This window comes from Thalassophryne amazonica, chromosome 8 (genome assembly GCF_902500255.1).
Source record: "Thalassophryne amazonica chromosome 8, fThaAma1.1, whole genome shotgun sequence".
NCBI classification, from domain to species: Eukaryota; Metazoa; Chordata; class Actinopteri; order Batrachoidiformes; family Batrachoididae; genus Thalassophryne; species Thalassophryne amazonica.
Genome location: NC_047110.1, coordinates 63,787,618 through 63,812,798, shown reverse-complemented (window position 1 = coordinate 63,812,798; position 25,181 = coordinate 63,787,618). Strand labels below are relative to the sequence as shown.

At 41.3% G+C, this 25,181-nt stretch overlaps 1 protein-coding gene across 1 annotated transcript in view; it reads right to left on the bottom strand.

Moving 5' to 3' along the window:
• The window catches only part of tln2b (talin 2b), a 239,193-nt gene that overhangs the window by 84,994 nt on the left and 129,018 nt on the right, over positions 1-25,181 (bottom strand). The window contains 11 exon segments of the mRNA XM_034176485.1: positions 10,245-10,391; positions 12,512-12,682; positions 12,805-12,906; positions 13,007-13,139; positions 14,386-14,567; positions 15,198-15,338; positions 16,203-16,388; positions 16,589-16,738; positions 17,291-17,358; positions 17,361-17,412; positions 19,216-19,305. Coding sequence (XP_034032376.1) covers positions 10,245-10,391; positions 12,512-12,682; positions 12,805-12,906; positions 13,007-13,139; positions 14,386-14,567; positions 15,198-15,338; positions 16,203-16,388; positions 16,589-16,738; positions 17,291-17,358; positions 17,361-17,412; positions 19,216-19,305 — 1,422 coding nt within the window.

The following is a 25,181-nucleotide window of genomic DNA, read 5'->3' as shown; positions in this document are numbered from 1 at the left end:
CTTTGTTTTTTCATTTATCTTTGATGCATTTTTAATAGAATGCAGTGGGCCCCAAACCTGGGGTCTAAAGTTGCACCCTAGGCTCTATAGTTATCCTAACCAGAGCGGGCACTGTATCCGAGGGCTCTCTTCAAGATGGTGATCGTTCCCTTAATTGCAGACAACTGCACCTCATGTGCGCTTGGGTGACTGGGGACTGCCTCAAGGTATTTCTTCAGGTTCTTCTTCATCAGGCCTGTTGCCCCCAACACAACTGGGATGATATCGATGTCTTTCAATGACCATGTTGTTCGTAGGTCATTTTTCATGTCTTGATATTTCGAGATCTTTCCTCTTTCCGCTTGATTCAGGCCATAGTCATTGGGGACTGTCACATCGATGATTTTGGCTGTTTTCTCTTGTGTGCTTGCTCTAGGGGTTGGTAAGGTTAGACCTTACTTACTTTGTTGCGATTTGGCACTATATAAATGAAAATAAATTAAATTAAACAAAATAAAATCAATGAGCTAAAACAGGTGAAAAAGATCTTTATTGGAGTTGGGAAATAACTGTCTTTGGGTTCATCAGTGAGTGCAACCCGTTTTACGTCACATGTCACCATTTCATTCAGCACTGCCATAATAAAATATTTGGTAAATGTTTTTGTCAGTTGTTATTACACGTTTCTATGCATGACAATTCAATATCAATCAATCAACTTTTTTCTTGTATAGCGCCAAATCACAACAAACAGTTGCCCCAAGGCGCTCCACATTGCAAGGCAAGGCCATACAATAATTATGAAACACAGTCTACGTCTAAAGCAACATAACCAAGGGATGGTCCAGGGTCACCCGATCCAGCCCTAACTATAAGCCTTAGCGAAAAGGAAAGTTTTAAGCCTAATCTTAAAAGTAGAGAGGGTATCTGTCTCCCTGATCTGAATTGGGAGCTGGTTCCACAGGAGAGGAGCCTGAAAGCTGAAGGCTCTGCCTCCCATTCTACTCTTACAAACCCTAGGAACTACAAGTAAGCCCGCAGTCTGAGAGCGAAGCGCTCTAATGGGGTAATATGGTACTACGAGGTCCCTAAGATAAGATGGGACCTGATTATTCAAAACCTTATAAGTAAGAAGAAGAATTTTAAATTCTATTCTAGCATTAACAGGAAGCCAATGAAGGGAGGCCAACACGGGTGAGATATGCTCTCTCCTGCTAGTCCCCGTCAGTACTCTAGCTGCAGCATTCTGAACCAACTGAAGGCTTTTTAGGGAACTTTTAGGACAACCTGATAATAATGAATTACAATAGTCCAGCCTAGAGGAAATAAATGCATGAATTAGTTTTTCAGCATCACTCTGAGACAAGACCTTTCTGATTTTAGAGATATTGCGTAAATGCAAAAAGGCAGTCCTACATATTTGTTTAATATGCGCTTTGAATGACATATCCTGATCAAAAATAACTCCAAGATTTCTCACAGTATTACTAGAGATCAGGGAAATGCCATCCAGAGTAACGATCTGGTTAGACACCATGCTTCTAAGATTTGTGGGGCCAAGTACAATAACTTCAGTTTTATCTGAGTTTAAAAGCAGGAAATTAGAGGTCATCCATGTCTTTATGTCTGTAAGACAATCCTGCAGTTTAGCTAATTGGTGCGTATCCTCTGGCTTCATGGATAGATAAAGCTGGGTATCATCTGCGTAACAATGAAAATTTAAGCAATACCGTCTAATAATACTGCCCAAGGGAAGCATGTATAAAGTGAATAAAATTGGTCCTAGCACAGAACCTTGTGGAACTCCATAATTAACTTTAGTCTGTGAAGAAGATTCCCCATTTACATGAACAAACTGTAATCTATTAGACAAATATGATTCAAACCACCGCAGCGCAATGCCTTTAATACCTATGACATGCTCTAATCTCTGTAATAAAATTTTATGGTCAACAGTATCAAAAGCAGCACTGAGGTCCAACAGAACAAGCACAGAGATAAGTCCACTGTCCGAAGCCATAAGAAGATCATTTGTAACCTTCACTAATGCTGTTTCTGTACTATGATGAATTCTAAAACCTGACTGAAACTCTTCAAATAGACCATTCCTCTGCAGGTGATCAGTTAGCTGTTTTACAACTACCCTCTCAAGAATCTTTGAGAGAAAAGGAAGGTTGGAGATTGGCCTATAATTAGCTAAGATAGCTGGGTCAAGTGATGGCTTTTTAAGTAATGGTTTAATTACTGCCACCTTAAAGGCCTGTGGTACATAACCAACTAACAAAGACAGATTGATCATATTTAAGATTGAAGCATTAAATAATGGTAGGACTTCCTTGAGCAGCCTGGCAGGAATGGGGTCTAATAAGCATGTTGATGGTTTGGATGAAGTAACTAATGAAAATAACTCAGACAGAACAATCGGAGAGAAAGAGTCTAACCAAATACCGGCATCACTGAAAGCAGCCAAAGATAACGATACATCTTTGGGATGGTTATGAGTAATTTTTTCTCTAATAGTCAAAATTTTGTTAGCAAAGAAAGTCATGAAGTCATTACTAGTTAAAGTTAATGGAATACTCAGCTCAATAGAGCTCTGACTCTTTGTCAGCCTGGCTACAGTGCTGAAAAGAAACCTGGGGTTGTTCTTATTTTCTTCAATTAGTGATGAGTAGAAAGATGTCCTAGCTTCACGAAGGGCTTTCTTATAGAGCAACAAACTCTTTTTCCAGGCTAAGTGAAGATCATCTAAATTAGTGAGACGCCATTTCCTCTCCAACTTACGGGTTATCTGCTTTAAGCTACGAGTTTGTGAGTTATACCACGGAGTCAGACACTTCTGATTTAAAGCTTTCTTTTTCAGAGGAGCTACAGCATCCAAAGTTGTCTTCAATGAGGATGTAAAACTATTGACAAGATACTCTAACTCCCTTACAGAGTTTAGGTAGCTACTCTGCTCTGTGTTGGTATATGACATTAGAGAACATAAAGAAGGAATCATATCCTTAAACCTAGTTACAGCGCTTTCTGAAAGACTTCTAGTGTAATGAAACTTATTCCCCACTGCAGGGTAGTCCATCAGGGTAAATGTAAATGTTATTAAAAAATGATCAGACAAAAGGGAGTTTTCAGGGAATACTGTTAAGTCTTCTATTTCCATACCATAAGTCAGAACAAGATCTAAAATATGATTAAAGTGGTGGGTGGACTCATTTACTTTTTGAGCAAAGCCGATAGAGTCTAATAATAGATTAAATGCAGTGTTGAGGCTGTCATTCTCAGCATCTGTGTGGATGTTAAAATCGCCCACTATAATTATCTTATCTGAGCTAAGCACTAAGTCAGACAAAAGGTCTGAAAATTCACAGAGAAACTCACAGTAACGACCAGGTGGACGATAGATAATAACAAATAAAACTGGTTTTTGGGACTTCCAATTTGGATGGACAAGACTAAGAGACAAGCTTTCAAATGAATTAAAGCTCTGTCTAGGTTTTTGATTAATTAATAAGCTGGAATGGAAGATTGCTGCTAATCCTCCGCCCCGGCCCGTGCTACGAGCATTCTGACAGTTAGTGTGACTCGGGGGTGTTGACTCATTTAAACTAACATATTCATCCTGCTGTAACCAAGTTTCTGTTAGGCAGAATAAATCAATACGTTGATCAATTATTATATCATTTACCAACAGGGACTTAGAAGAAAGAGACCTAATGTTTAATAGACCACATTTAACTGTTTTAGTCTGTGGTGCAATTGAAGGTGCTATATTATTTTTTCTTTTTGAATTTTTATGCTTAAATAGATTTTTGCTAGTTATTGGTGGTCTGGGAGCAGGCACCGTCTCTACGGGGATGGGGTAATAGGGGGATGGCAGGGGGAGAGAAGCTGCAGAGAGGTGTATAAGACCACAGCTCTGCCTCCTGGTCCCAACGCTAGACAGTCACAGTTTGGAGGATCCCAAAAAATTGGCCAGATTTCTAGAAATGAGAGCTGCTCCCTCTAAAGTGGGATGGATGCCGTCTCTCCTAACAAGACCAGGTTTTCCCCAGAAGCTTTGCCAATTATCAATGAAGCCCACCTCATTTTTTGGAAACCACTCAGACAGCCAGCAATTCAAGGAGAACATGCGGCTAAACATGTCACTCCCGGTCTGATTGGGGAGGGGCCCAGAGAAAACAACAGAGTCCGACATTGTTTTTGCAAAGTTACACACCGATTCAATGTTAATTTTAGTGACCTCCGATTGGCGTAACCGAGTGTCATTACTGCCGACGTGAATTACAATCTTACCAAATTTACGCTTAGCCTTAGCCAGCAATTTCAAATGTCCTTCGATGTCGCCTGCTCTGGTCCCCGGAAGACAATTGACAATGGTTGCTGGTGTCGCTAACTTCACATTTCTCAAAACAGAGTCGCCAATAACCAGAGTTTGATCCTCGGCGAGTGTATCGTCGAGTGGGGAAAAACGGTTAGAGATGTGAACGGGTTGACGGTGTACACGGGGCTTCTGTTTAGGGCTACGCTTCCTCCTCACAGTCACCCAGTCAGCCTGCCTTCCCGACTGCACGGGGTCTGCCAGGGGGGAACTAACGGCGGCTAAGCTACCTTGGTCCGCACCGACTACAGGGGCCTGGCTAGCTGTAGAATTTTCCACGGTGCGGAGCCGAGCCTCCAATTCGCCCAGCCTGGCCTCCAAAGCTACGAATAAGCTGCACTTATTACAAGTACCGTTACTGCTAAAAGAGGCCGAGGAATAACTAAACATTTCACACCCAGAGCAGAAAAGTACGGGAGAGACAGGAGAAGCCGCCATGCTAAAACGGCTAAGAGCTAGTAGCTACGCTAAGCTAGCGGATTCCCAAACAGGGAATCCGACACTAGACAGGCTGTGGAGCAGCACAGGCAACGCACGACAACAGTGCTAAAATAAAATAAAAATCCACTAGACAGGCTGTGGAGCAGCACAGGTAACGCACAACAACAGTGCTAAAAAATAAAATAAAATAAAAATAAAAATCCACTGGACAGGTTGTGGAGCAGCACAGGTAACGCACGACAACAGTGCTAAAAAATAAAATAAAAATCCACTGGACAGGCTGTGGAGCAGCACAGGTAACGCACGACAACAGTGCTAAAAAATAAAATAAAAATCCACTGGACAGGCTGTGGAGCAGCACAGGTAACGCACGACAACAGTGCTAAAAAATAAAATAAAAATCCACTGAACAGGCTGTGGAGCAGCACAGGTAACACACGACAACAGTGCTAAAAATAAAATAAAAATCCACTGAACAGGCTGTGGAGCAGCACAGGTAACGCACGACAACAGTGCTAAAAAAAAAAAAAAAAAAAATCCACTGGACAGGCTGCGGAGCAGCACAGGTAACACACGACAACAGTGGTAAAAAATAAAATAAAAATCCACTAGACAGGCTGTGGAGCAGCACAGGTAACACACGACAACAGTGCTAAAAAAAAAAAAAAATCAAAATCAAAATCCACTGGACAGGCTGTGGAGCAGCACAGGTAACGCACGACAACAGTGCCAAAAAATAAAATAAAAATCCACTGGACAGGCTGTGGAGCAGCACAGGTAACGCACGACAACAGTGCCAAAAAACAAAACAAAAATCCACTGAACAGGCTGTGGAGCAGCGCAGGTAACACACGACAACAGTGCCAAAAAATAAATAAAAATCCACTGGACAGGCTGTGGAGCAGCACAGGTAACACACGACAACAGTGGTAAAAAATAAAATAAAAATCCACTGGACAGGCTGTGGAACAGCACAGGTAACGCACGACAACAGTGCTAAAAAATAAAATAAAAATCCACTGAACAGGCTGTGGAGCAGCACAGGTAACGCACGACAACAGTGCTAAAAATAAAATAAAAATCCACTGGACAGGCTGTGGAGCAGCACAGGTAACACACGACAACAGTGCTAAAAAATAAAATAAAAATCCACTGAACAGGCTGTGGAGCAGCACAGGTAACACACGACAACAGTGCTAAAAAATAAAATAAAAATCCACTGAACAGGCTGTGGAGCAGCACAGGTAACGCACGACAACAGTGCTAAAAAATAAAATAAAAATCCACTGAACAGGCTGTGGAGCAGCACAGGTAACACACGACAACAGTGCTAAAAAAAAAAATAAAAATCCACTGAACAGGCTGTGGAGCAGCACAGGTAACACACGACAACAGTGCCAAAAAAAAATAAAAATCCACTGAACAGGCTGTGGAGCAGCACAGGTAACACACGACAACAGTGCTAAAAAATAAAATAAAAATCCACTGAACAGGCTGTGGAGCAGCACAGGTAACACACGACAACAGTGCTAAAAAATAAAATAAAAATCCACTGAACAGGCTGTGGAGCAGCACAGGTAACACACGACAACAGTGCTAAAAAATAAAATAAAAATCCACTGAACAGGCTGTGGAGCAGCACAGGTAACACACGACAACAGTGCTAAAAAATAAAATAAAAATCCACTGAACAGGCTGTGGAGCAGCACAGGTAACACACGACAACAGTGCTAAAAAATAAAATAAAAATCCACTGAACAGGCTGTGGAGCAGCACAGGTAACACACAACAACAGTGCTAAAAAATAAAATAAAAATCCACTGAACAGGCTGTGGAGCAGCACAGGTAACACACGACAACAGTGCTAAAAAATAAAATAAAAATCCACTGAACAGGCTGTGGAGCAGCACAGGTAACACACGACAACAGTGCTAAAAAATAAAATAAAAATCCACTGAACAGGCTGTGGAGCAGCACAGGTAACGCACGACAACAGTGCTAAAAAATAAAACAAAAATAAAAACGAAAGCGTTAGCAAGCTAGTTAGCCTGCCAACGCTGATGAAGGCCAGCTGATAAAAGAGCTCCGTCGCGATGCTTCGACCGTTAGAGGTCTTCCTTAGGCGTTGGAGCACGGTGAAAAAGTAAAAAAAAGTAAAAAAGTAAAAAAGTCTTGAAAAAGACTGTTAATTCAAAGAACTCAAACAGCTCAGTTCAAACAGCTAACAGATACAGCAGAACACCGCTGTGCTCCAGAACAGGAAGTCATGGACAGATGTCTATGAAATTTCCTAATTAGCTAATTAGCTTATATAGCTAATTAAGGCTTTGCATATCAGTAATTATTTCTTAAAGGATGAGGTTTAGCTCTGTTTGCAGTATACCACCTACCAATGAATTTGTCAGGATGGCTCACTCCCAAAGAATTTTTCCATCCTCCTTTTTTAACAGGTACACTGCATTCATTTATGACTCCTAACCTGATGTCCATCTCCATTAAAGTATTGTGGGTTTCCCCTTTTGTCAAAATGCTATGTAGTCCTGCAGCTGCCTGTGTTAGTCATTAATAAACAGTTCTGCTCACGATACATCATAAATAATTTAACATCCATCAAAAAAATAAAGCTTGGGAGTGGATGAATGCCAGCCCAGAATCCACACGGTTTGACAATTACAAACAATTACAAAGTAAGTAGGCTAATAAGAATTTATAATCTTTTTTATGGAAGTTGCTTTGTTGTAAAGCCTTTAAAGTGGTGAAATGATGAAGCCAGATGCTCAATAGTTTTTAAAAGATGAGGATAAACCAATTTAACGTGAGAAAAATAAATGTGGATGCATGATCTGAGTGCATGCAGATCACTGTCAATTATTAACAATGCTGTCACCGTAATGACATTCCCCCAGCAACATGATTGAGAGTTAATGTTACAGATGGCCCGTGGAAGCTGTCATCCACTGGACTAATGAGAGTCACTGACAAGGACAAACTCTCCAGCACACCCACTGTGGAATTACACTCATGGCGGAAGCTCAAGTCCCCATCAGACACAGGAGATAATTATAGAATAATGATATTAGGAACAGCAGTGGGAGATGGTCATCTTTGGTCAGAGAAAGGACGTTCCAGGAGCCCATTCACACATTTCACCTTAGGTTAAAACTGTGTGCTGCAGTGCAATACACAATTCCGAAGCAGTCACTAGTCACGGTTGGTTATTTCCTGTGGTTTCGTCTTTTCCAGAGATGAAGCTCCAAATGGCTCTGCAGCATCACCTTCATAATACGTGATACCCACAACAAAAGTTTTTTTTTTTTTTTTTGGCCAGCTTTGTGAAGCATTTACAGTATGGTGGCTAAAGTGCCAATCCCACCAACAAAGCTTAGTGAAGAATTGGCGTATCTGTGTTTATGACTGTGCTGGATCGAGACTAAGGGGCCCTTCACACATAACATGATTGAAGCCAACTAGCGCACAAAGGAGGAATTGCATGCCAATTGTGAAAAATCGGAGCTGCCTCCAATACCTAGTATACCTGTCGCTACAATTATTCTTGCACACCAGCGGCTGAAAGACACAGAGTGCCCTGTGAGAGCCCATTCGATCCCTCTCGTGGCAGTTGTCGGCCAAATTCCAGGTGCTACACAGAAACATCCACTTGAAACTTACAAAATGTGTGGCCATTCATACTGTTAGCACGAAAATAGTGAGCACGCAAACACTTCCAAGCTGGATGTGAAATTTGTCTAAGTGCCCCCATGAGTGTGGCGTTGCAAAAAGCAACACACATGGTGGCGTGCATGTGTATCACACATGTGCACGTGTTGCCCCCCCCCCAATGTGGCATGTGTGTGTTTGGCGTGTCCCCTCCCCCTTTCCCCCCCACCACATGTGGTGGGCATGGGGAGAGCACATTTGCATGACATGCTGATATGTATTTACAGACATGATCATATGGGCGCACACAGCCGGACTGCAGCGGCCGCACACAGCGCACCTCTGCAGACTACTACATGTGAAACAGACTGTCAGATCATGCAGCAGGCGATCTGAATGTCACCTGTGTTCTGCTCAACACGCGCACTGCAGGACTATAACTATATGACTATATTTCAGTCACGTATCACCAAAAATACACCGTAACAAACTCCGTTTTGTCAGTTATTACAGTGCTTTTTTCTCTTTGTTGTTTTTTTAAAAATATGTTTATCTCCTTGTTGATTTTAGGCATTTTACGCTCTTCTTATAAGACAGTCATTGTAGCACAGTGGTAAAGTTCCTTTCTGGTAATCTGAGCTTTTGTAAATTGCAGGTTCGAATCCCGTGAGTTACATTTATTTTTTTAATTTAACCAGGGTTAATCACAGGGTTCTGTATTGGATCCCCATTTATTTATTATTGATATCAACCCAGTGATTTTCAGCAATTACACAACTAGTTTTTATCTTTCGTCACATCAGTGGCACAATGTGGTGCAACACGTCCCAGTTGCTCGCACTGTGTTCGTGTACGCGCACGAAACCATCACCAATGTGTCGCACATGCCTGTGCGATCGTGCGTCCTTCGCGACAGTGGGTGGATGGTCCGTGGTTCCCCATTTCTTGTTTGGTTCTCGGATTTTATTCCGGGTCCCGCATCTTTCGTGTTATGTGAAAAGGGGCCCTAAGATCCAGGTTTTCAATTACTTCCTGGACTCATCAGAAGTGTATCTGAATGCAGTGAAAGTGTCAAACATTTAGAGAGATTCACTTATGTCAGCAATGACATTCATGTCTCTTGGTCCTCAGCCTTTGAGATGGAGAGATGCTTGGGAAGAACTTAGAGAGTCATGAGGTCTCTGGGCAGAGATGTTGGGTGATGCTGATACCTTTGCAGGAGAATGAAGATCTAAGTCTTTAGGATCCTGGTGCTTCCTGTCTTACTGTATGGTTGTAAGGCATGGATGATAACCAATGATCTAAGGTGATGGCTAGATGACTTTCCTCAATTAGCTCTGATGGGAGAATCTTTGGATACAGCTGGAATGACTTTGTACCAAATTAATGGTTACGTAGGGAGACTCAGATGAGGAGTATCACTTGCACTGTAAGCATTGTGAACATCAGTAAATATATTTTGGCAATGCGGTGCATTTCTCTGGGCGTGATCCAGCACGCAGGTGCCTCAGTATTGAGGACCCCAGCAGATGGTGAAAGCCAAGAGGAAGTCCACAATACACCAGGCTGCTGCAGATAGATGGTTACTGTCAAGGGCTGGAGATGGGCCGGCTGTCTGCCTGGGTGATTGCCATCGAGGACCCAAGGTGGTTCTGCAGTATTGTGGATGCGGTGACACACAACACCAGTGCATGCTCCTAACTGAGTTGACCTGATATTAGGAACAAGTTTTAAATCAACTTCTCATGAGTTTGCATTACAAAACATACACAAAGACACACTTGCTCACCCTGCCCATAGACTCAGCAATGGATTCCACCATGCCCCCGACCATGCCGCCTTCACTGGCTGCTTCGTTCAATGTCACCATGATGTCGTCCACAGCCTCCTTCATCAGCTGTGCAGCTTCAGAGATGGCATCATGGGTATGAGAAGCCTGGCAACACATGTTTACTTTTGTTAAGACTTAATAAGTCTACCTCGAAGGATTTTCATTAACATGACAACAGCTCCAGAGTGTCTGCACAGCTGATGGGGATGAAGAAATTTTCAATAGTCTGGATTTGTGGTTATTACAACCCCTGGCAAAAATTATGGAATCACTGGCCTCGGAGGATGTTCATTCAGTTGTTTAATTTTGTAGAAAAAAAGCAGATCACAGACATGACACAAAACTAAAGTCATTTCAAATGGCAACTTTCTGGCTTTAAGAAACACTATAAGAAATCCAGAAAAAAAGATTGTGGCAGTCAGTAACGGTTACTTTTTTAGACCAAGCAGAGGAAAAAAATATGGAATCACTCAATTCTGAGGAAAAAAATTATTGAATCACCCTGTAAATTTTCATCCCCAAAACGAACACCTGCATCATATCAGATCTGCTCGTTAGTCTGCATCTAAAAAGGAGTGATCACACCTTGGAGAGCTGTTGCACCAAGTGGACTGACATGAATCATGGCTCCAACACGAGAGATGTCAATTGAAACAAAGGAGAGGATTATCAAACTCTTAAAAGAGGGTAAATCATCATGCAATGTTGCAAAAGATGTTGGTTGTTCACATTCAGCTGTGTCTAAACTCTGGGCCAAATACAAACAACATGGGAAGGTTGTTAAAGGCAAACATACTGGTAGACCAAGGAAGACATCAAAGCATCAAGACAGAAAACTTAAAGCAATATGTCTCAAAAATCGCAAAATGCACAACAAAACAAATGAGGAACGAATGGGAGGAAACTGGAGTCAACGTCTGTGACCGAACTGTAAGAAACCGCCTAAAGGAAATGGGATTTACATACAGAAAAGCTAAACAAAAGCCATCATTAACACCTAAACAGAAAAAAAAACAAGGTTACAATGGGCTAAGGAAAAGCAATCGTGGACTGTGGATGACTGGATGAAAGTCATATTCAGTGATGAATCTCGAATCTGCATTGGGAAGGTGATGATGCTGGAACTTTTGTTTGGTGCCGTTCCAATGAGATTTATAAAGATGACTGCCTGAAGAGAACATGTAAATTTACACAGTCATTGATGATATGGGGCTGCATGTCAGGTAAAGGCACTGGGGAGATGGCTGTCATTACATCATCAATAAATGCACAAGCTTACGTTGATATTTTGGACAATTGAAAGGATGTTGGGGATGATAAATCATTTTTCAAGATGATAATGTATCTTGCCATAGAGCAAAAACTGTGAAAACATTCCTTGCAAAAAGACACATAGGGTCAATGTCATGGCATAGGGTCAATGTCAACGAGCAGATCTGATTTGATGCAGGTGTTAGTTTGGGGGATGAAAATTTACAGGGTGATGCCATAATTTATTCCTCAGAATTGAGTGATTCCATATTTTTTTCCTCTGCTTGGTCTAAAAAAGTAACCGTTACTGACTGTCACAATCTTTTTTTCTTGATTTCTTATAGTGTTTCTTAAAGCCAGAAAGTTGCCATTTGAAATGACTTTAGTTTTGTGTCATGTCTGTGATCTGCTTTTTTTCTACAAAATTAAACAACTGAATGAACATCATCCAAGGCCAGTGATTCCATAATTTTTGCCAGGGGTTGTATAAGGACTTTGACCATCCTAAAATTCTAGGTTCAAAATTTAAAAAGGAGAAGTGCCATGAAAAATAAAAAAGGAGTCACTGCATAAATAATTATAGAACTGACTATAATTTTGCAAAAAATACTCAAAAGAAGAACTGAAAAGGCAGGCACATAATGATGAGGAATTTTCATTTTGATTACACAGCTGAGGCTCAAGATATAATTATGTTTATAAGGCTGTAGTTTGGGTCATATGAGTTAAAAACTTGTCCAAAGACACACCCGTAGGTGCAGCTGAGAAGTGAGCAGTAAAATCGTCTAAGTAAATAAAGAGCAATGAAAAACAGAATTGTATATCCTGTACTCTTTAAAAAAAAATGGCACAAAAAGCACTACCAAAAAACATTTTGTTTCAGTGGAAATGTTCTTGTCAATTCAGCCTTGAATTTGCAATCAGAGCAGGTTTAAAGTAATAGTGCAATATAAAGCATATGAACCTCTTGGTACCTTTGGATTGCCCCCTCCTTCCTTTGCAGCATAGAGCATCTGCAGCGTGGACTCTGACAGGGTCTTGGTCTGATCCAGGATTGTCATCTGCTGCTGATGGTCTTGGATCTTAGAGGCCAAGCCAACTGATGCCACAATGAGTGGATCGAAATAACTGGCCAGCTGGGTCACCTGGGAGAAAGAGTTTAAGAGAACTTGTCTGAGGAATGACTGAGTTACAAGACAGAAAAGACAGAGTGGGGGTTTCATTCTACATCCAGAGATGACAAGGGGATACACAGCCAGAGCAGGACCTTGTGGCCTAGTTGGGCAGCTTCGCCTCGGGCTGCTGTGGAGACAGGATCAATCAGGTGCCCAATCTCTTGGACAGTGGACGTCAGCTGCTCCTGGAGTGCCTGCAGAGTTTCAACAGCAGAGAAGCATGGTGGAAGTCACGGCAGATATAATTAGGTTCTTCCTGTTTCAAGACAGAGTTGATGAAGAACCTGAACTTACTTCCATGGAGATATCATCTCTACAGGGCAGGGTCTGCCCAACAGCAGCTAGTGAAGCTTGCTCAATGTCCCGGATACACTTATTGATGTTATCAATGGAGTAATCGCACTCCCTCTGTCCTGGTGCTTTGTCTCTATCATTGGAAATATTAAAAAATAAAAACACATATACAGATTTTTTTTTTTTTTACAAGTAATAAAAATCTACAACTCTAACACAAATCCTATATTTTTACTTCAAAAGAAAGCCATAAGAATTATTACTAAGAAATCTTATCATGAGCCAACTAATCCTTTGTTTGTCTGTTTGCATATTTTGAAATTTTGGGACTTGATTGATTACATCATAATACAAATTATGTTCAAAGTGAAAAATGGACTTTTGCCACAACACATCCAGGACCTCTTTGGAATGAGAGACTCCAGTTATAATTCACGAGGAACATTATTATTTCAGAAATCAAAGATTCGAACTACCATAAAAAGTCATTGTATTTCTGTTAAAGGTGTAAATATTTGGAATAATTGCCCGGATAATATAAAATCACTTGGTAGTTAGTTAAGGCTCTATAAAAATTATATGATTATTTGTTATGGCATGTTAAATTAGGTTTATTAATTCTGTTTTTTTATTCTGATTTGATTTTGATTGATTTTGTTTTCTTCACTGCTGCTTGCATGTTTGTGTTTTTTTAGAAATTCAAATTCATGGATCAATGTATACTTTGTATTAGTTATGATGGGTATATGTATAATTTTAAATACATATGTATAATTTTTTATTTTTGGTTAAAGGGGTAGGCGTTTACAAGCTTTTGCTTCTGCCTACACCCTTTCGGGCACATGGGTGCATTGTTGGACTATCTTCTTTCTCTCTTTCATTGTAAGATTTTTGTTGTTCTGTACCTGTGTGTGCCAAATAAAGTCATTCATTCATAATTTCTTTGATACAAAGTACTGCAGTTTATAAAAGTTGGAAGCTCACAAGTAAACAAACAAAATCTAGTTCTGAGGTTTAACTGCTGGGAAAAAGTGTATAAGTGTGGCAGGAGGAGGATGATGGAAGATAAAATTGCTTATCTTTTCTGCAGCAGTGCAAAATAAAAGATGGTGTGTTACAGATCCTCTAAGGGCAAAACAATCTCATCTCTATTACTGTTTTATGTGGTGTTCACTAATCTATTACAAGGCAGACAGAAGCTCAGTAGCTATAAACCAATGTGGCAATTTACTGCTTAGGTATGTAGACCTTTACAGAATAAGCCCTCCAACTACAGATAGGGTTTTTGCTTCTCTACAGCTGACTGCAAACCATTATAAGCTTTGATTCAGGTTAATCCTACAGAGACGGGTGTGGTTATGGGTGGGATTAATACTAACCTGATGGCCGTGATAAGGCTCTTGATAGAGTCAGACACGGTCCGGGAGTGGCCAGCTAGTATAGACCAGGTGGGTGGGTCTTTGGGGTTTAGGACCAGTGATCGAGCTGTTTCCAAAAGGTAAGTGGAGCTATCGAGCATGGAGCGGGCTGAACGCACAATTGGCTCCTGAGCCGCTGAGCCCTATGGGAAAGAAAGAGATGATTGCAGGTGAAACGATGGCCCAGGTAACAGCTCAGCAAAGAAGAATGAACCCCACTGGTATGACCGAGTTGTTCATTATACTTCCATACTTTGGCTTTGGGGAGATCAAAGGTGCAATCAAAGCGAGAGATGAGATTAGGAAGACAGCTTTACAGAGATGTTGGAAGGAACACCTTCAGTCTTTATGATCCGAGTCAAAGCCTCCCTCGACAATTACATTAACAAGGTGAAGATTAGAGCAGCTGTGCTGAGAGAGAGAGAGTGCCGTTAAACACTGCCCTCAAACAGATTACAGCCATAAAGCTTTTAGAAGATTTTCCTGCACTGACTGAAAAATAAAATCCACTTTCTTTGAGAGCATTTCCTCGACATGAAAAGAAGAAGAGGAGTGAACTCACAAACACACTCATTAAATTAAGTGAGGGGGCAGCTTCAAGATCATCTGTATGAAGAGTAGACATAATGTACAAGTTGGATGTTTTTAAGAAGAAAATGTTTCAAAACTGCCACTCTGTGTTTCTGGATAACATCTAACTTGTCACCAGCAGCTGTAGACAAGAAGACGTGCCGAAACAGGCATCAAAAGCAGTCATAAACATGAATCTATACCTCGTTGCTGATCTGAGCAGGGATGCTTGCAAACTCAGGATTATTGGCAAAGTTGGACAAGTTTTCTACAGCAGCAAGGAGAGGGGCTGTGGCAACACAGCACCTGTTTCTATTCTCCTCAGAAAAATCTCCATCTGATGCCTGAAACAAAAGAGTGCCACTGAATATTTACACATTATTACATTCCTAGTGAACAACTGTGTAAGGGGCAATGGTGGGCACAGTTCAGCTAATCATCTTCAGCTAATTAACAAAGCTAACTTTGTCGTTTGGTAGATTAGTTTTTCAGCTCAGCTTGAAAACTCTTAGTGAACCAATTTGCTGCCACAAAATTCGACTCTGCTAACTTTATGTCAGCTAACATTTTTAAATAAAATTTAAAGATCAGAAATCTTTTTAACCCCTAAAATCATACATTTATACACATTTCCAGTAAGCAAAATTGGCACACTGCATGAGAAGATGTCAATCCGTAGTAAATGTATTAACTACATTATTAAAATTATTTTCCATGTGTATTTTTATTTATTAATATTTCTTATTCATTTAATACTTTCTGTACTGTGAATAAACTGTTTGCTGAATATAAACTACGGTTTAATTTCATTTGTTCATTAAATTATTTGTGTTGATCATCATCTGATTGTGGCATGCTAAACCTTTTTGGGGACCATGTTCATGCCGCAAATTTTAGCTCTTTAGGACTGTTTTCAGGGTTTTATGGCCAAATCCAACCAAACAAGCACACAATCAAACAAACTAACAACAGCAACAAAGAAAAACAAGTTAAAGCTATATCCATTATAATAAAAGTTAGTGGTTTGTGGTTATCAATAGCTTCAGCTAAATATTTCAGCGATTTATTCGTTTAGCACATTACAATTAACTTTTCAGCTAGCAGATTTGCAGTTATTGAAGGTAACTTTTAGGTTAGCTGTGCCCACCACTGGTAAGGGGTCACCAACTGAGATGAGACCAGATATCTGTAACAAATTTACACTCAACGTTTTGATCACTTGGGGAGTTGACCTTGATGGTTTTGACGAGGTTGGCTGTGGTGTTGGCAACCTCTTTGGCTGACTGGACAAACTGTCTCCTCGCAACAGGGTTGGATGTTTTGGAGGAAGCCAGGCGACAGGCATTACACAGGGCCGATGTGTGCTTGCGACCAATTGTTGCTGCAGACAAGACCTGAACAACCAGACAAATTGCATAACATGAGGAAATCCAGTGAGATATAATAAACTATTCATGACATTCTGGCCATATAAATGTTTCCAGACTAAATGATATGTTGCAACAGATCTGAGCACACTGTTTTGCCAAGTGTGGCCTATAATGCGGTGAATAATGCGTGTAATGGTCTGCAGTTGCAGATGAAACCTACTCACCTGTGAGGGACTTACTGCTGGATCCACTAAATTCTGACAAGCCATCTGTATAGCCTGGTTGGCCCGTGCAAACTGGATGGGATCCACCAGCCCCTCGTGACCTGACTGACTATTAGGATCAGGACACCACTACAAGATAAGCTAAGAGGCCTGCAACGGAAAAAAGAATCGCCACAAGAATGTTATGTCCTCCAAAATTAAATTTCTTGTCACAATTAACTGATATCTCCCATGTGCACTGACTTTCTCTGATAGATATTGTATACAGAAACACATATATATGTACATAGAGATGTACTTGCATTCATAAGGCTGAACAGGAGCTTTAAAAAAGCAGATAACCATGAGCAAAAAATACGTCAATGTGTATCATTTTCCAGACAACAACCATAAATCTATGATTAATGAGAGAGGATGTGATTATTTTACAGCTTAGGAGCGAGAGTCTGTCAAACCAGCTTTAAGCCCCTCCTCACCCAGCTTCACTTATAGTTCAGGCATCATTTCAAAAATATAATTAAATCTCAAAGCACTCCATAAGGATTTTAATGTTGCTTTTAGCCCTCATTTTGAACATTTCACAACTCTTTCTGCTCTCAAAATGAAACACCACATCTGTGATTAATTCAAAGCTCATACAATGAGTCAAGCAAATCTTGGACTGAAATGCAAACAAAAAGAAACAGCAGTTAGCAATCTCACCTGTCCTGCTGCCTCAGTCAGCCCACACAAGGCCTTGGATGCCACAACTACACTGTCGCCGAAGCTGCCACATTACCCGTCTTACAGTGTTGTGAAATGCCTGCCATTGATTCACCAAGGACCTAAGGATTGTGGAAATGGACAAGACCTGAAAGCATTAGATTGTCAGCAGCCTATTACATGAAATACCTTTGACAGTTAAAGTACGAGGTCTGTTAGAAAAGTATCCGACCTTATTATTTTTTCAAAAACCATATGGATTTGAATCACGTGTGATTGCGTCAGCCAAGCTTGAACCCTCGTGCGCATGCGTGAGTTTTTTCATGCCTGTCGATTGCTTCATTCGCCTGTGAGCAGGCTTTGAGTGAGGTGTGGTCTACCCCTCTCGTCTATTTTTTATTACGAATAAATGTCTGAACGATTTGGATCTTTGCTGCATCAATTTTTTTCCAGAAACTGTACGAGACCTCCAGATGGACACCGTTCGAAAATTAATATGGCTTTCAGGGACGATTTTATGGGGATTAAACAGACTACAGGTGTTACTGCCCCTTTAAGGACGGCCCACAACTGCTGAGAGTGCAGCGCGCTCCCAGTGCCGATGGACAGGCTGACACCCGCACAAACAACCAGATCATTTCCAACATGAAAGCTTTGTTGATCGGGACCTCGTCTGACTTTCACAAAAAGGCAGAAAGATGTGGACATCAGCACTTTTTTCCGGCACATTCCACGTTACAGTTTTTTTTCATGGAAAAGAAGCCGAGGGACGCGCCACGGGAGCCGTTCATTACGCGGGACAAAACCACCTCGGTGTTGGTCTCACAGGACGGCTTAAAGGTGGATTTCAGACGGATTCCAGTTGCTTTCCAGTCGTGTGAATATCCGATTGTGATTGTACATGAGCTGAACATGCCAGAACATGTCCAGTGAGGCTTCATCACGGTGTTTCTGTGAAAGACGTGGACTGCTGATGTCCACGTCTTTCACAATCCTCTGCTAGTCAGAGGACACACCGGATCAAGACAGCATCCAGTTTAGAAATGAATGGCACATTTCACTGTTACAGGAGTTTTTGTCATGGAAAGAGGAACAAAGGTGGAGGAATTCCGCGCGTTGCGACGGAGCTGCATGGCGAAAAGAAACGCCGTGATGAAGCCTCACAGGACATGTTCTGGCATGTTCAGCTCATGCACATCACAATCGGATATTCAACGCTAGAAAGCAACCGGAATCCGTCTGAAATCCACCTTTAAGCCGTCCTGTGAGACCAACACCGAGGTGGTTTGTCCCGCGTAATGAACGGCTCCGTGCGCGTCCCTCGGCTTTCTTTTCCATGAAAAAAAAACTCCTGTACCGTGGAATGTGCCGGAAAAAGTGCTGATGTCCATATCTTCTGCCTTTTTTGTGAAAGTCAGACGATGGTCCCGGATCAACAAAGCTTTCACTTGGAAATGATCTGGCTGGTTTGTGCGGGGTGTCAGCCTGTCCATCGGCACTGGGAGCGCAATGCACTCTCAGCAGTTGTGGGCCGTCCTTAAAGGGGCAGTAACACCCCGTAATCTGTTTAATCCCCATAAAATCGTCCCTGAAAGCCATATTAATGTTTCGAACGGTGTCCATCCTGGAGGTCTCTTACAGTGTCTGGAAAAAAATTGATGCAGCAAAGATCCAAATCGTTCAGACATTTATTCGCAATAAAAATAGACGAGAGGGTAGACCACACTCTCACTCAAAGCCTGGCTCACAGGCGAATGAAGCAACCGACAGGCATGAAAAAACTCACGCAGTGTGCACGAGGGTTCAAGCTTGGCTGACGCAATCACACGTGATTCAAATCATATGGTTTTTGAAAAAAAATAAGGTCGGATACTTTTCTAACAGACCTCGTACATGGTGAATGTGTCCGCTTTGAAAGTGTGTACCTTTGAGTTTTCCATCACGCTCTCAATGCAGTCAAAGTAGGAGAGTTTGCTGACAGGCTCGCTGGGATTATCCAGGAGTCCTCTGACAGCCTGAACACAGAGACGGCCATAAGAAGAAGTAACTCCTATATATGCCCTGAGGCCAGTGGGTACCAGTGCTTATCTCCTGATTCCATAGCATGAAGCGGATGAGAGTCTACAACTCCCCCTGGATGTTGCACCAGCCTGATACAGGCTAATTCTCCAGCCAAGACTGGTTACCATTTACATCTGGCTGGACTGGGACAATGCAGGATCAGTGCCTTGTCCAAGGATAAAGACAGATAGCATGAGCGGGACATGAAACCAGGTCTACTGTACATCTTACCAGGCCGGCTCATTATTCATATAGTTACCTATACCTATAAATTACAAAATATTGTAACATTAACATAATTTAAGGTTATTAGGAGTATAATGCCATGATATATGTATTTAAAATGCATGGAAAAAAGTAATTTAAAATTACTCAAGTGTAACTGAAAGTGGGGTTTTGCTTGAAAAATGTTTTTGTTCTTCTAATGTCAAAAGTACAGTTCCTATCATTCTGAATTTGATGTACACATACTCTATGTCCATGAAGAGACTGAATATGAGGCTTGTACGTAACTGATAATACAAAACTGATGAGGAAAAAATGCACTTGTGTTTCCCGATGAAAAGTGCATTACATAAAATGGGGGGTACAAACTTCATGAAATACTGTTCCATGTCATACTAAGTATATAAAAACATATTACTGTGCAAGTAGATTATTGATGTTTTTGAACTCATGCGTTGTTTAATCCAGAATTGATATTGCACGTTTTAGTCTCTAGCCTCCCATGCTGAGGAGGTCTTCAAATTCCTTAAAACTAAGAAAATAATCAAATTATATAAGCCTCAATTTACGGCTCTTGCACATGTGACATTTCAAGGATTTGTTGACATATAAAATAGTGAAATGGTCATGCACTCTTCTCGCAGATCTCATAAAGGCTTATGTACCTACACAGGTCCTGCGTCTAAATATGCAAGATGACATTATATCCAATTGGGAAAAAAGAAGCCCAGAAATTTAGAATAGTAAAGCATATGACTCGTCCTTTTGACAAGAATTTGAGAATAGTTTTAATACTTTCCCATTTCAAAATTTTGTTCATTTTTAATTCTATTAAGTAGTGTCTTTTTCAATATTTCATTCCCCCCACTTTACATCAATCCTCCATTCTTTTTCTTGGGTCTTAACCTTCTTAACACTATTCAGAAACAGCACAAGTACTTGTGGTGGCAAGATGGCGCCTGTGTGTTTGGCATGCAGTCAGCCCTGTCTCTACCGCTCGTCGAGTTTTTTGTTATTTGTAGCTGTGTTTTTGCTCTGTGTTGTTCTGCCGGGACATCTCTGCCTTAGCTTGTGTATAATCGTCAGTCTCTCTTGGACATTAATGCTCTTTATGAGCCGCTGCTGTCGTCTGGGTACGGGCTGGGAGGGCCCCGCCCTGCTCTGCCACCTGTGCTCTCGGAGGTCCCGCTGCACCTGCTCCGTTTTCCTTGCGCTCCTCTCCGTAGGAGGCGCTTTAGAAGGCGCGGAAAGCGGAGCAGTGCGTTGGTGAAATTTAAGTTCTACCTGGCAGCCTTCACGAGAGGGTCTGATCCTCGCCTCCTCTGGATGGACAATATTTTTGGGCGTGGGAGCGCGCGCTGCGCACGAGAGGCGCAGTTTTTATGCCGGTGCTGTCGTCTGCGGGCTCGCAGACGCGGTGTTTCACCTAAGCTCCTCTGGCCGCTGAAACATGCTGCGTCACTGGCTGCTGAGGAGCTGAACTTCCGCATGACTTCATTAAAATCTGCTGATCCCACCGAGATCCTTAGTTTGGGTCACATTAACATCAGATCATTGTCTCTGAAGTCATGTGCTGGTGAATGACTTAATTGTGGATCATCGCTGGACATGATTGGGTTATGTGAACCTGACTTAAATCCACAGCTGCTGCCTTCCTCTGAATGAGGCCTTCCCACCGGCATACACTTTTAGAGGTCCGCGTTTCACGTGATGTGAGGAAAGGTGGGGGGTTGCTTTTATATTATGAGCTAGGAACTATTCCGTGAAGCTAGGACATCTTTCTACTCATCACTAATTGAAGAAAATAAGAACAACCCCAGGTTTCTTTTCAGCACTGTAGCCAGGCTGACAAAGAGTCAGAGCTCTATTGAGCTGAGTATTCCATTAACTTTAACTAGTAATGACTTTCATGACTTTCTTTGCTAACAAAATTTTGACTTAGAGAAAAAATTACTCATACCATCCCAAAGATGTATCGGTATCTTTGGCTGCTTTCAGTGATGCCGGTATTTGGTTAGACTCTTTCTCTTCCGATTGTTCTGTCTGAGTTATTTTCATTAGTTTACTTCATCCAAACCATCAACATGCTTACTTAGACCCCATTCCTGCCAGCTGCTCAAGGAAGTCCTACCATTATTTAATGCTTCAATCTTAAATATGATCATCTATCTTTGTTAGTTGGTTATGTACCACAGGCCTTTAAGGGTGCCAGTAATTAAACCATTACTTAAAAAGCCATCACTTGACCCAGCATATCTTAGCTAATTATAGGCCAATCTCCAACCTTCCTTTTCTCTCTCAAAGATTCTTGAGAGGGTAGTGTGTAAAACAGCTAACTGATCACCTGCAGAGGAATGGTCTATTTGAAGAGTTTCAGGTCAGGTTTTAGAATTTCATCATAGTACAGAACAGCATTAGTGAGGTTACAAATGATCTTCTTATGGCTTCGGACAGTGGACTTATCTCTGTGCTTGTTCTGTTGGACTCAGTGCTGCTTTTGATACTGTTGACCATAAAATTTTATTACAGAGATTAGAGCATGTCATAGGTATTAAAGGCATTGCGCTGCGGTGGTTTGAATCATATTTGTCTAATAGATTACAGTTTGTTCATGTAAATGGGGAGTCTTCTTCACAGACTAAAGTTAATTATGGAGTCCACAAGGTTCTGTGCTAGGACCAATTTATTCACTTTATACATGCTTCCCTTGGGCAGTATTATTAGACGGTATTGCTTAAATTTTCATTGTTACGCAGATGATACCCAGCTTTATCTATCCATGAAGCCAGAGGATACGCACCAATAGCTAAACTGCAGGATTGTCTTACAGACATAAAGACATGGATGACCTCTAATTTCCTGCTTTTAAACTCAGATAAAACTGAAGTTATGTACTTGGCCCCACAAATCTTAGAAGCATGGTGTCTAACCAGATCGTTACTCTGGATGGCATTTCCTGATCTCTAGTAATACTGTGAGAAATCTTGGAGTTATTTTGATCAGGATATGTCATTCAAAGCGCATATTAAACAAATATGTAGGACTGCCTTTTTGCATTTACGCAATATCTCTAAAATCAGAAAGGTCTTGTCTCAGAGTGATGCTGAAAAACTAATTCATGCATTTATTTCCTCTAGGCTGGACTATTGTAATTCATTATTATAAGGTTGTCCTAAAAGTTCCCTAAAAAGCCTTCAGTTGGTTCAGAATGCTGCAGCTAGAGTACTGACGGGGACTAGCAGGAGAGAGCAATTCTCACCCGTGTTGGCCTCCCTTCATTGGCTTCCTGTTAATGCTAGAATAGAATTTAAAATTCTTCTTCTTACTTATAAGGTTTTGAATAATCAGGTCCCATCTTATCTTAGGGACCTCGTAGTACCATATTACCCCATTAGAGCGCTTCGCTCTCAGACTGCGGGCTTACTTGTAGTTCCTAGGGTTTGTAAGAGTAGAATGGGAGGCAGAGCCTTCAGCTTTCAGGCTCCTCTCCTGTGGAACCAGCTCCCAATTCAGATCAGGGAGACAGATACCCTCTCTACTTTTAAGATTAGGCTTAAAACTTTCCTTTTCGCTAAGGCTTATAGTTAGGGCTGGATTCGGGTGACCCTGGACCATCCCTTGGTTATGTTGCTTTAGACGTAGACTGTGTTTCATAATTATTGTATGGCCTTGCCTTGCAATGTGGAGCGCCTTGGGGCAACTGTTTGTTGTGATTTGGCGCTATACAAGAAAAAAGTTGATTGATTGATTGATTTATAAATCCAGGTTTACTTTATTAACTGTTGGAGGTCATAAATATAATTCATTTGAGCATCTGATTCTCCGTTATGCCCATGATGCTACTGTCAGGGTCATAAAACTGGAAATCAGCTATGTTATATTGTCACTGTCTATAGGCCTCCTGGCCCATACTCTGATTTCTTTGATGAATTTGGCGCGTTCATCTCTAGTCTTTCAACTAGTGCAGACAACATTTTGATTATTGGTGACGTTAACATTCACATAAATAAGCCCTCTGATCCCCTTGGTAAATCATTTATGGAAATCATGGATGCATTAGGATTTCAGCAGTTCATTCATGGTTCAACGCATATCAGTGGTAATACTCTGGATTTGGTTCTTGCACGTGGCCTTACTGTCACAGATATCGACATCCTGCCTCTTGCATCAGCGGTCTCTGACCACTCACTTATTAGGTTTACAATTACGCTGCCGCGTTTAGTGGAGCAACAACCTTGCCTATTATTGCGGCGACATATTAAACCTTCAACTTTGACTGAACTCGAAGCGAGACTACCAGAAATCTTAACTTCAAGCTTGATGAATTTTCAGTCGGTAGACAGTCTTGCGGATAGCCTGAATTTAGTGCTAAAACCACACTTGATAAGATTGCGCCTCCTTTATTAAGGCCATGCCTTCCCAAGGCACAGACACCTTGGTTCAACAGTTATTTGCATGACCTTAGGCAGAAGGCTAGAGGGTTGGAACGGAAATGGCGTAGTTCCAAACTAGAGGTGTTCCACCTTGCGTGGTGTGAAGCTATTTAGATTATAAGCATGCTTTATTGGCTACGAAGCAGGCCTATTACTCTGAATTGATAAACAAAAACAAGCATAATTCAAAGTTTTTCTTTGATACGGTGGTATTTCTTATTCATGGACAGCCACCTGTTGATCGTTCTCCTTTTTCAACACAGGACTTTCTGGACTATTTTGAAAAGAAAATAGAAGCTATTAGGTTATAGGATATAAGGTTGAGCACATCTCAGCATACTTTGGTCCAGTCATTGTATCCAGCTACTGAGCTGGGGACTACCACTGAGGTGCTACCTAGATTCATGGAATTTGATAGTATCTCACTAGGTTTGCTGACAAAACTCGTGATGTCCACTAAAAGCACAACTTGTTTATTTGATCCTATACCAACAAAATTGTTTAAGGATCTTTGGCCCATTCTTGGGCCGACTGTGCTGGAAATTGTTAATCTTTCTCTAAACTCTGGATCTGTTCCAAATTGTTTTAAATCTGCAGTGGTTAAACCACTACTCAAGAAATCTAATCTTGATCCTGGTGTACTGAAAAAGTATAGGCCGATATCAAATCTATCATTCTGCTCTAAAATTCTGGAAAAGGTGGTTTCACGGCAGCTTGTGGACTATCTTACTGAGAATGACCTTTTTGAGCCACTGCAGTCTGCTTTCAGAAAACAGCACTTATTAAAGTAGTTAATGATCTTCTGCGAGCAATGGACTTGGATACTACTACAGTACTGGCGTTGCTGGATCTCAGTGCTGCGTTTGACACCGTTGATCATCATATTCTACTTGATAGGTTAGAAAACTGTTTTGGGATTACTGGAACTGCTCTTGCGTGGTTGACGTATTATCTGTCTGGACATTCCCACTGTGTTTTGTGCAACGACACTACCTCTGATTTTAGGGGCATGAAGTTCGGGGTTCCGCAGGGATCCGTTCTGGGTCCCCTGCTTTTTTCCCTGTATATGGCACCCCTTGGGAACATTTTGTGGCATTTTGAGGTTGCTTTTCATTGCTATGCTGGAAATCCTGCCCACATAAAATCTTTACAGGACTGTCTCGCAGCAGTGA